Here is an 11,658-nt window from a genome sequence, read left to right as displayed (position 1 = left end):
GGGCAGGCGGCAACATAGCAGGGGTCCCAGGCCTCATCCCCTTCCTCCAGCAGCCCGAGGAGGGTGGGGTCTGGGGAGAGCCAAAAGGGGACCTGAGGAAAGTGGGAGGAGGTCTGGGGACGCTGGAGGGAAACGGCTTGGGTCTGCGGTCACTTTTCGCCTCCACCTGCACCTGAGTCGCGCGAGGGCGGACACACTCCTGCGCGCCAGGGCCATCGAGACCGATCTTGCTCACCCAGAGGTGCCCTCCGAGGCCGGGCGTGCCAGGGGTCTGGGAGGGCTCAGTACCCACCCGAAGTCAGCCTCGCCCCCGCAGTCCCCCAAGCCGGAGACAGAAACGCTGGCGGCGGGGACAGTCGTGGCCCGTGGGGCCACGGGATGAGTCAGTCGCGCCTGTCATCGGAGCCCAGCACGGAGGGGCCGCACCCCTCCCGCCGCCGCGCCCGCCGCCCACCGCTCTGGCAGAGCTGCCTCCTTCCCCTCCGCCTGCCCAGCAGCGTCATCGCCACGGCGAGCACGTCCCGTGCTATTTATAGGCTGAGGGGAGCGGGGCGCGAAGGAGAGGCGGGCTGCGGGGGTGCTGGGGCACTGCTGGCGCTGCCGGGATGCAGAGTGGGGGCTGTCTTTCCTGATGAGCGCCCCCTCCTCCACCGGTTCTGGTTCACAGCCCCCGCCCCCTGAGTAAGGTAGGCCAGGTGGGCCCAGACCTTGGGTCCTCTCCTTGAGCTTTCTTTGGGCCCCTTGACCCAGGGAAGGCCCTGGAGCTTGGGGTTGGAGAGAGCCGGGAAAGGAGGGTGGCCCTCCCTCCTAGGATCCCCAGCCGTGGGAGTGGAAGAAGGGGTCATAAGCCCAGTGTGAACGCTTGAAGAGAGGAACTCATAAATAGGCACCTACTGTGCCCAGGGAACCGTGCCAGGAACTTGATGTTACTTAATCCTCTCCAGGATCCCGGGAGGCGAGTGGGGGTGTCCTCCTCTCACAGGGAAGAACTGAGGTACAGCCAGGTTAGGTGGCTTATCCAAGGTCACACAGATTATCCAGCTCAATCCTGCCCTCTTTATACATGGGGAAACTGAGACCTGTAGTGGGCTAATGACTTGTCCAGGATCACCCAGCAAATTGGTGATCAAGCCAGTCTTGGAAACTGTGGCTTTTTCTTCTCAGTTCAGCTCTTTCCCTCCCCTGCCCTGGCTTCCTCAATGCCTTAAACCAGCAAAATGGAGACAGAGACACCCTGAGACGCTGGGCCAGAGGCTCCAGGGATCAAGAGCCTGAGAGCCTTGCAGCCACGCTTTCTGCACACCCAGCTGTGTGTCTGCCACCAGCCAGCAGCTGGCCTGGACGCCTACCCCACTCCAGCCTATTTGCCGCACTGCTGAGCACAGCAGCTTTTTCGGGTGGCTGAACCCCCTGCAGCATGCTCACAGCCTAGGGCCTGGGAACAGCTGGTGCCCCATTGTAGCCTTTGCCCTCCTCTGTGCCCACTCTGGGGGTGGACAGACCAGCAACACCACTGGCCTGGGGCAAAGGATGCCTAGGAAGCTACTGGTGATGCCATCCCACCATTTGGCTCTGTTGTCTCTGACCCACATGTGCCCTTCATGCCCCCCCACCCACAGGCTGAGCTTCACCTGGCTTGTACTGACTGTGGGATGAAGGTTCCCTGGACTTTGGGGAGATGCAGAAAGAGGAGGGAGTCTGGAGAGATGAATGCTGGAGGTGGAGGGAAGAGAGAAGCAGCCGCTCTGTGCAACCCCACCCATTTTGCCAGCACTGCTTCCTTTGGCCCCTTCAACCTTCTTCATCCCCATTCTTACCCCCTGCCCACCCAATGCCTAGGCAGATGGGGGCACCTGCCGAGGAGTGCAAGGAAGGCAGCCTAAGCCTCCCTGTGCCTTGCAGGAAGCCAGCCTAGGTTAGCCCTGCCGTAGCCTCAGAGGCAGCACTGGAAGGAGGCCAGGCCCCTCTGTATTCTCTTCTTCAGCTCACAGCCCTGCAGTAGCAGCTGTGCTCAGTGCCTCTGCTGCACCCCAATCTGAATCACACCCTCCCACGTCGGGAGACTGCAGCCCGGGAATCAGAGTCAGGCGCCAGTGTTCGTGCAGCACTGAGGTTCTGCACACCCCACTTGTGTCTGCCACCAGCCAGTAGCCAGCCTAGTCCCCCCACCCCCCAGCCTGTTTGCCGCACTGCTGAGCACAGCAGAAGAGTCACTGGCTCCTCTGGGTCTCTGTTTCCTCCTCTAGAAAATCAAGCGTTGGGTTTGCTCAGGAATTCTTTACGTGGTGAGGGTGTGGGTCACGAGCTCCTTGAAAGAGTGTGGAATATTATGATAGGAACACTTGTATGATCTTGAAAGAAAAAACGTATTTTTTTTTTTTTTACTTTTTTTTTCTTTTTTTTTCTCTGAGATAGAGTCTCACTCTGTCGCCCAGGCTGGAGTGCAGTGGCTCAATCTTGGCTCACTGCAACCTTTGTCTCTTGGGTTCAAGTGATTCTCCTGCCTTAGCCTCCCAAGTAGCTGGAATTACAGGTGCACCACGCCTGGCTAATTTTTGTATTTTTAGTAGAGCCAGGGTTTCACCATGTTGGCCAGGCTGGTCTCGAACTCTTTTTTTTTTTTTTTGAGATGGAGTCTCATCCTGTCACCAGGCTGGAGTGCAGTGGCGCAATCTCGGCTCACTGCAACCTTTGCCTCCTGGGTTCAAGTGATTCTCCTGCCTCAGCCTCCTGAGTAGCTGGGATTACAGGCGCGTGCCACCACGCCCAGCTAATTTTTGTATTTTTAGTAGAGACGGGGTTTCACCATTATTGGTCAGGATGGTCTCGATCTCTTGACCTCGTGATCCGCCCACCTTGGCCTCCCAAAGTGCTGGGATTACGAGCCTGAGCCACCGTGCCCAGCCTACAAATTATTGTTGATATTTTTGTTTTAGAGACAGGGTCTTACTATGTTGCTCAGGCTGGGATGCAGTGTCTATTCACAGGCACTGTCATAGCTCACTGTAGCCCCAAACTCCTGGGCTCAAGTAGCCATTCCCTCTCAGCCTCCAGAATAACTGGGCCCACAGGCTCACACCAATGTGCCTGACACAACACATCTTTTTTCTTTTTCCATAAGTAAGGAAACAAGAGGACACATCTTTCAATCAGATTTTCCCAAGGCTAAGCAGTTACTTTAGGGGTTCTTTCTGCTTGGGACTCCTGTGGGAGTGGATCCCTCCTAGGCACTGGCCTGGGAAGGGGTTGGAGGCCCACCACGGGAAGAGGCCAACTTCAGGCCTGGGGTGAGGTGAAGAAGTGGGGGAAACCCAAGGCCTTCCAAGAGGTAGGTTCCTACAACTTCATAACCCATCTCTTTCTCCCACCCCCCAAAATAAACAAAAACAGAACCAGAAAAACAACTCCAGTGAGGCAGCAGCTGACACCTGCATCGACCTGTGAGCGAGTAGCACCATCTCCTGGCCCAGGGTGGAAACCAGCTTCTGCGCTGCAGGCTCTGGAATACCGGGAGGGTCTTATATTGGGTTACCTCATTCTCCTTCCTTTTTTTTTTTTTTTGGTTGGGGGTTGGGGGACAGGGTCTGGCTCTGTCACAAAGGCTGGAGTGCAGTGGTACAATTTTAGCTCACTGCAGCTTCCACCTGTTGGGTTCAGGTGATCCTCCCACCTCAGCCTCCCGAGTAGCTGGGACTACAGGGGCGTACCACCATGCCCGGCCAAATTTTGTATTTTTTGTAGAGATGGGTTTTCGCCATGTTGCCCAGGCAAGTCTCAAACTCCTGGGCTCGAGCAGTTCTCCCATTTGGCCTCTGAAAGTGCTGGGATTACAGGCGTGAGCCACCACACCAAGCTTCTCCTTACTGTCATCTCTCTACTGCATGGAGGGGTTGGGGGTGGGCAGTCTCCAACAATACCCAGCCTTCTCTGTGCCAGGCCTGGGAAGTAGGTGTCCCACACACCAAGCTGGGAGCTTGGCCAAGACACTTCCCTTTCTAGGCCTGGGCTTCCCCACTTCAAAGGGCAAGAGCTAATAATGGGTAAAACACACGCGGGCTACTCCAGTGACAAGGGTGATCCACAAGTCAGTGTCCTCTCATCCCAGGCTCAGGTCTTCCCCTTTCTCATCAGCCCATTACATCCCCTGAAAGAGGTAGGGGGTTGGGCACAGTGGCTCACACCTGTAATCCCAGCACTTTGGGAGGTGGGTGATCACCTGAGGTCAGGAGTTCAAGACCAGCCTGACCAACATGGCAAAATCTCCTCTCTACTAAGAAATACAAAAATTAGCCAGGCATGGTGGTCAGTGCCTGTCATCCTAACTACTCAGGAGGCTGGGGCAGGAAGAATTGCTTGAACCCAGGAGGCGGGGATTGCTGACCACTCCAGACTGGGCAACAGGGCAACTCTGTCTCAAGAGTTTCAACTGTATCTCAATAAAGCTGTTTAGTGACAGCTTAGGTAGTCACCAGTAGTCCAAGCTCAGGTCCCATTTGCAACCCCAACTTGTCAGCTGAGAAGCATAAACACATTAAGTATTTCCTTTGGCTTCTGTAAAGACTGATTCCTTAACTGACATCACAACTGACTACTGGTCCCAACCAACATTCTGAGACCAATTCTTAAGTGTCACTCGTGCTCTGAAGCACAGTATTTGGGAGGCTTGGATAGAAGCCATTCCTTCTCTCCCTATATCCCACTAAAGGTAAAAGACTCAGTGAGCAGGCCAGGTGCCATGGCTTACACCTGCAATCCCAGCACTTCGGGAGGCTGAGGCAGATGGATCTCTTGAGGTCAGGAGTTCAAGATCAACCTGGCCAACAGTGAAACCCAGTCTCTACTAAAAATACAAAAATTAGCCGGGCGTGGTGGCGCATGCCTGTAATCCCAGCTACTCGGGAGGCTGAGGCAGAACTGCTTGAACCTGGGAGGTGGAGTTTGCAGTGAGCCAAGGCCACACCATTGGGCCCCCGAGACTCATCTCAAAAACAAAAACCAAAACAAAAAACAACAACAAAACACACAAACAAACCCTCACTGAGCAGCTGTAAACCTTGCAAGCAGCAGAGAGGAAAGCAGATAAAGGCTTGTTTTATTTTAATGGCTGATCTATGTAGTCACGGAGGCCAGTATGTACAGACAAAGAGGGGAGCTTTTATTTCTTGGTCTCTTCCTCCTTGGACAAAGTCTTGATGATCTCCTCCTTCTTGGCCTGGAGGCGCTCTTCACGGCGCTTGCGTGCTTCCTTGGTCTTAGACCTGCGGGCCTCAGCCTGGTCACTGGCCAGGGAAGAGAAAAGATGGGTCAGTTTGGGAAGGGATGAGATGCTGGGGAAATAGAAACACATCCCTAGACCTCTCCCTTTGAGCCTAGTCAGCTTCAGGAATGAGTTGGGGGGCCCACCAAGGGCTCCTGCTTCAACTAACCTCTACAGTCCCTATGAGACAGGAGTGGGTGTGTACAGGACAGAGGAGTGGGTACCTCTAAGGGAACAGCTATATTCCTATGACAGACTGCGTGCAAGTCAAGACTTAAGCATTGGCACATTTTAAGTATCTAAGAACAACTCCCAAAGGTCAAAGAACTTTCCCCTAAAACTAAAAAGAAACTTACGCCAGGAGCTTCTTGCGGGCCTTGTCTGCCTTCAGCTTGTGGATGTGTTCCATGAGAATACGCTTGTTTTTGAACACATTCCCCTTCACCTTCAGGTATAGGCTGTGATACCTGCAGGGTACACGGAGTGAAGAGATGCTGGTCGGTAATGGATCAGAAGCTGCTTTGTGAGCTGTTCCTCCACCTAAGGTGACTAAGCTTGTAGGTTCCTTCCTTTTCTCCTGTTGCTTCATGAATTACTTCCTAAACCATTACTTTTTTTGTGTGCAGTTCCTAGACAGAACTTGCCTGGCAAATAAACTGTTGGGCTATCCTGATGGCATATGGGGAAAAAAAGAAAGACCAGAATAGAAAAACTTTCTTAGAAAGGCTCCCTACCCGTGGCTGGGCGTAGTAGCTCAGGCCTGTAATCTGAGCACTTTCAGAGGCTGAGATGTGGGTGCGTCACTTGAGGCCAGGAGTTCGAGACCAGTCTGGCCAATGGTGAAACTCCATCTCTACTAAAAATACAAAAATTAGCCAGGTGTGGTGGTGCATGCCTGTAATTCCAGGTACTCGAGAGGGTGAGGCAGGCGAAGTGCTTGAACCTGGAAAGCAGAGGTTGCAGTGAGCCAAGATCATGCCACTGCATTCCATCCTGGGTGACAGAGCGAGAATCTGTCTCCAATAAAAGCTCCCTACCCAAGGCCATTAAGACAGATCTCTGTGGGCTGGGCGCGGTGGCTAATGCCCGTAATCCCAGCACTTTGGGAGGCCGAGGCAGATGGATCACAAGGTCAGGAGATCGAGACCATCCTGGCTAACACAGTGAAACCCCGTCTCTACTAAAAATGAAAAAAAAAAAAAAAAAAAAAAAAAAAAATTAGCCACGTGTGGTGGCACATGCCTGTAGTCCCAGATACTCAGGAGGCTGAGGCAGGAGAATAACTTGAACCCAGGAAGCGGAGGTTGCAGTGAGCTGAGATCGCGCCACTGCACTCCAACCTGGGTGACAGAGCAAGACTCCATCTCAAAACAAAACAAAACAAACAACACACACAAAAAAAACCACTCTGGAAAATGAACTAGCCATCAAAGCAGCAAATGGGTACTGGGCCCAAGAGGGTGTGCTTACATGTGGCGATCAATCTTCTTAGACTCACGGTATCTTCTAAGCAGCCGGCGCAGAATCCTCATTCTCCTCATCCACGTGACCTTTTCTGGCATTCGGGCATTGGCTGTACCCTTCCGCTTACCTGTGGAGAAGATGAGTTAGGAATGGGCTATTACCCAGGTCCACTGTGTATAGTACACCAAGTTTCAAGTCAGGGTCTTAACTCATCTAATCCTCACAACCTCATTTTAAGTAGCATTACTTCAATCTTCCAGATGATGATTCCCAACTACGTAAGTTCTTTCGTTTACTCAATTTTAAAGGAAGCACAAATACGGCAATAATTCCCCATTTACTTCATACAGAATGTGGGTTTAACAGGCAGTGCACCAAGGTAGCACAGCACGTTTTAAGGAGCTTCCTTCAATCATTCTGACACTAGAAAGCAATTTTAGAGTTAAGATGGACCACATTCTCAAGGACCCAGCAGAATCCTTGGCATAGTGTAGGTAAGGACTTAGTAAATGTGACCTCCTACCAGGGATACTCTCAATTCCAATACCAGCACCAACTTTCTGATTTGCACACAGGCAGAATACACATCAAATACCAAGGAGTAAGAAACGGGCTCGAGATGAGACAGAGTGCTTAGATCCTGAATATATTTCAGCACAGACGACAGCACCTATCATTTCTTAAGGAGAAGACGACCACACTTACCTATGCCCATGTGCCTGCCCTTCCGGCGGGCCAAGGTATTTTTCCGGCATCGCGCCCGGGAATGGACCGTCACAGGCTTGCGGATGATCAGCCCATCTTTGATCAGCTTTCGGATCTGCTGACCTGGGAAAGCATAATGCACCTGGTCAGTCAACTGGGGCCCAAGCACATCCCAGAATCCAAATAGGCCAGGCCACAGACACTGCTCACATTCTCGGCCCCATGCTCTCAAAAAGGATGGAAACACTGGAACTTGTTTATTTCTTGCCTTCGAAAATCCAAAAAACCTCTCTCTTTTCTTTTTCCTTCACAAACAGAAGTTGTGAGAGATACTCTTTGTCTGAGACAGTCTCCCTATGTTGCCCAGGTCGGTGTTGAACTCCTGGGCTCACAATCCTCCTGCCTTAGCTTCCCAAGTAGCTGGGATTACAGATGCCTGCCACTATGGCTGGCCATTTCTACTTTTTTTTATTTTTATTTTTTTATTTTTTTTTTTGAGACGGAGTCTCGCTCTGTCACCCAGGCTGGAGTGCAGTGGCGCGATCTCGGCTCACTGCAAGCTCCACCTCCTGGGTTTACGCCATTCTCCTGCCTCAGCCTCCTGAGTAGCTGGGACTACAGGCACCCGCCACCGCGCCCGGCTAATTTTTTGTATTTTTAGTAGAGACGGGGTTTCACCGTGGTCTCGATCTCCTGACCTTGTGATCCGCCCGCCTCGGCCTCCCAAAGTGCTGGGATTACAGGCGTGAGCCACCGCGCCCGGCCATTTCTACCTTTTACATGTATTACAGCACACTCAAAACAGCAAGCCTGATACAATGACTCCTCCATTTTGTAGATACTCTGAACGTACCTTCCTAGGTTTGTAAAGAGTCAACACAAGCTAGGTATGCTGGCTTATGTTTGTAATCCCAGTACTCTGGGAGGCTGAGGTAGGCGGATCACCTGAGGTCAGGAGTTTGAGATCAGCCTGACCAATATGGTGAAACCCCATCTCTACTAAAGATACAAAAATTAGCCGGGTGTGGTGGCACGTGCCTTAGTCCCAGCTACTTGGGAGACTGAGGCAGGAGAATCGCTTGAACCTGGGAGGCAGAGGTTGCAGTGAGCTGAGATCCTACCACTGCACTCCAGTCCGGGTGACAAAGGGAGACTCCATCTCATAAAAAATAAAATAAAAAATAAAGAGTAAATTAGCCGGGCGTGGTAGTGCACACCTCTAATCCCAGCTACTCAGGAAGCTGAGGCGGGAGAATCACTTGAGCCTGGGAGGACGGGTTGCAACGATGAGATGGCACTACACTCCAGCCTGGGCAACAGAACCAGACTGTCTCAAAAAAAAAAAAAAAAAAAAGTCAACACAACTGTGTTCTTATGACGCAGGACAAAAGAAGGAAGTAGGGTGAAGAGACAGATCCCAGGTACTCACGGGAGTTGGCATTGGCGATTTCATTGGTCTCATTGGGGTCTAACCAGACCTTCTTCTTGCCACAGCGGAGGACACTAGAGGCGAGCCTCTTCTGAAGCCTGAGCATACTAGACACACAGAAAACATGATTAGACTCTGAAAGCCACTCGTGGGCAAGAACGAAAGTCCCCATCAAGACCTGCCCTCTGCGACCCACACGACAGCCGCGAAATAAGACTCTTCCCTAAATCATCTTTAAGGCTCTGGGCTGTGCAGCTGGTCCCCTTGGGTTTAGACTTCAAAGCCCACGCTATGCCTTCACCTCTTGGAGCCTCATGTTCGCATTTCTTCTCTGGAAAGTCAAGTTAAGGATTTACTGGAATGAATAGGGGGCTTATGCCATTTCTGGTATTCAGCGTTTGAAAAATATTCGAGGCGAGTAGACCTGATTTCTAGTCTAGCAATGCAGGCAAGTTAATGTTTTCTGGGCTCATTTTCCCGTTTTATCACAGTAACAAGCCTCGTTCGGCCATTTGTAGAGATTTCCTTTATGAATGGCCAAAGGAGTGGAAGGCGTCAAGAGTTAGAGATCACGTCTCTCGGCAGTCGGAGGCCTGGGGCCTACACTAGGCTTGCCCTAGATCACGTGAAAGCACAGATCTGCTCCGCTCCGGGCGTGCCAAGCAAGAAAGGGTCCAAGGCTCGGTCCCGTTCGCTACGTTTGCTTTGCTCGCGTGGGTCGACCGGACACATGTGCGGCGCGCCGCCACCCGAGGCAGCCTTTTCCGGGTCTCAGTTGCTGCGACGCTCCCCGCCGCCCCCCCCACCCCGGAGGCCCGGGACGAGAGTGCTCCGGCCTACCCCAAACCCCGGGACCGGCCGCTTTAGGGCGGCCTCCATTTCATCTCCCCCAACCCCAGCTGCGGTCCCAAGCCCAACAGTGCCCCGCCGAAAAGCGTCAGCGCCTGTGGGAGATCAGCGCGCCCTCACCTCATGGCTGCGGCCGCAGCAGCGAAAGGAAAGAGCTCGCTCGGGACCGGCTCCTCCCATTATCTGAGAAGGGGAGAGCCCAACCCCCTCTCCAATTTCGTCCGTATTCCCGTCCGGTTCTTTCATCTTCCGCCACACCAAACTCACTCATAGCCTCCGTATAGGCCTGAAATGATAAAAGCCTAATATCAGAAATCGGTTTTAAACTTAAAAACATAGAAAATGTACCCCTTCCGTAGGGAAAGTGGTATAGTCCGACTTCCTACTAGACATGCGCAGCAAGGGTACGCGATCACGTGGTTATTTTAACCGGAAGTCAGCTGGATTGCGCAGGCGGAGTGAGAGAGGTTTTGCTAGAGTAGCTTGGTGTTTGCGGGCGTTCGGCCGGTTATGGGTGGATGCTTTATTAGCTGAGAAAAAAAGTCAGTTGAAGAAGCGAGAGAGAATGACAACAGGTATCAGACAAAGGCGACCTCTTATTCACTCTCTTAGTAGATTGAAAACCCCTAGAGTGCAGAATAGATCACTAAAAGATGTTAGTGTTTTTACGCTGCTGCGGGTCTTTAATTTCTTGGTGCCTCAATTTCCTCCTCTGTAAAGTGGACCTAATCCCAATGTTTCTATCATCAGTTGTGGAAATTACGTGAGGTAACATTTGCAATTAGCAAAGGAAGGCATTAAGACAGCAAGCTCTTGGAGGGCGAGAACTAGTCTCGTAGTCTCCTTTGGCTCACAGCTGTACTGCGGTAGGCATGGATCCGCGATCTAACACACCTGAGAAATACTGCACTGGCTGAATGGATGAATGATTGCAGAAAGTAAAATTAAAAAAAAAAAAAAAATTGGGCCGGGCTCGCTGGCTCACGCCTGTAATCCCAGCACTTTGGGAGGCCAAGGCGGGTGGATCACTTGAGATCAGGAGTTCGAGACCAGCCTGGCCAACATGGCGAAACCCTGTCGCCACTAAAAATACAAAAATTAGCCGGGCGTAGCGGCGCGTGCTTGTAATTCCAGCTACTGGGGAGGCTGAGGCAGGAGAATCGCTTGAACCCAGGAGGCGGAGGTTGCAGTGAGCCGAGATTGTGCGACTGCACTCCAGCCTGGGCAACAGAGTGAGACTCCGTCTCAAAAAAAAAAAAAAGGCAGGACCACTCAGTTCTTTTCTTCTGATCTGGAACACCCAATGCAAAAATCCAAGGAGAGCATTCTGGGGTTTAAGAAGTCTACATCTGAATTGAGGCTCCAACTCATCATTGGTTCCCGCTGATCACCCTATCCGTTTCATCTCAACTTTCCTGGCTGAGAAAGTAGAAGAAAGAGAAAGGGAATCAACATTTATGCTACTTCCTCACAACAACACAATTAGCGTTGCCCTCATTTTACAGCTGAGGTAACAGATTGAGAACGCAGGTATTTCTGATTGCAAAGCCCATGCTTTTGCGGTTATGCCAGGCTTTCTCCTCTCCAAGGGTCAGGTGGAAGCCGTGCTCAGGATTGGAGCTCTCCTGGAATGTTTCTAATGGGCTTTATCTTCACTCACTGCTCCTCCTTCCCGAAGGTGTTGTGATCAGAGGAATGACAGAGCGGCCATTCATTTGTTATCACAGGTGAGGAGGAGGAGTCCCATAGTCTCCTCTCCTGCAGAACACAGCAAGCTGGTGGCCTTATTTTAAGGTCGCTTGACCTGGAGAGGGTCTTCTCCACCTCTCCTTTCTGTGGAGCAGGGGTGGAGTAGGGAGGGAATGGCTGACTCCTTCATTGAAACTTACAGCTTCTCCAAACACCCTAGCAATTCATTTAATTCCCTCATCCTCCCAATAATCCCAGGTGACAC

At 51.9% G+C, this 11,658-nt stretch overlaps 1 protein-coding gene across 3 annotated transcripts; it reads right to left on the bottom strand.

Moving 5' to 3' along the window:
• Positions 1-5,075: 5,075 nt before the first annotated feature.
• RPL19 (ribosomal protein L19) lies at positions 5,076-9,862 on the bottom strand. Of its 3 annotated transcripts, none has more exons than XM_065531460.2 (6): positions 9,157-9,862; positions 8,856-8,962; positions 7,427-7,549; positions 6,728-6,848; positions 5,614-5,724; positions 5,076-5,279 (listed from the first exon to the last, which is right to left on the bottom strand). In XM_065531460.2, the coding sequence occupies exons 2-6, from the start codon at positions 8,959-8,961 to the stop codon at positions 5,156-5,158; spliced, it is 585 nt and encodes a 194-aa protein (XP_065387532.1). In that variant the 5' UTR covers position 8,962; positions 9,157-9,862; the 3' UTR covers positions 5,076-5,155. The 3 variants fall into 3 exon arrangements, with proteins under 3 accessions (XP_065387532.1, XP_045231955.1, XP_005584063.1); XM_045376020.3 differs by having other exon boundaries at positions 9,696-9,862; XM_005584006.5 differs by having other exon boundaries at positions 9,825-9,862.
• Between the last annotated feature and the right edge of the window lie 1,796 nt (positions 9,863-11,658).

The sequence above is a fragment of the Macaca fascicularis genome, chromosome 16, assembly GCF_037993035.2.
Source record: "Macaca fascicularis isolate 582-1 chromosome 16, T2T-MFA8v1.1".
NCBI classification, from domain to species: domain Eukaryota; kingdom Metazoa; phylum Chordata; class Mammalia; order Primates; family Cercopithecidae; genus Macaca; species Macaca fascicularis.
This window is presented reverse-complemented; position numbering and strand designations above follow the sequence as displayed.

Excerpts from the sequence above, each read along its gene's own strand:
- RPL19 (XM_005584006.5), bottom strand. Across the intron at positions 6,849-7,426 it reads GGGCAGGCACATGGGCATAG|GTAAGCGGAAGGGTACAGCC; the intron begins GTAAGTGTGGTC and ends TCTTCTCCACAG. Across the intron at positions 5,280-5,613 it reads GCCCGCAAGAAGCTCCTGGC|TGACCAGGCTGAGGCCCGCA; the intron begins GTAAGTTTCTTT and ends TTCCCTGGCCAG.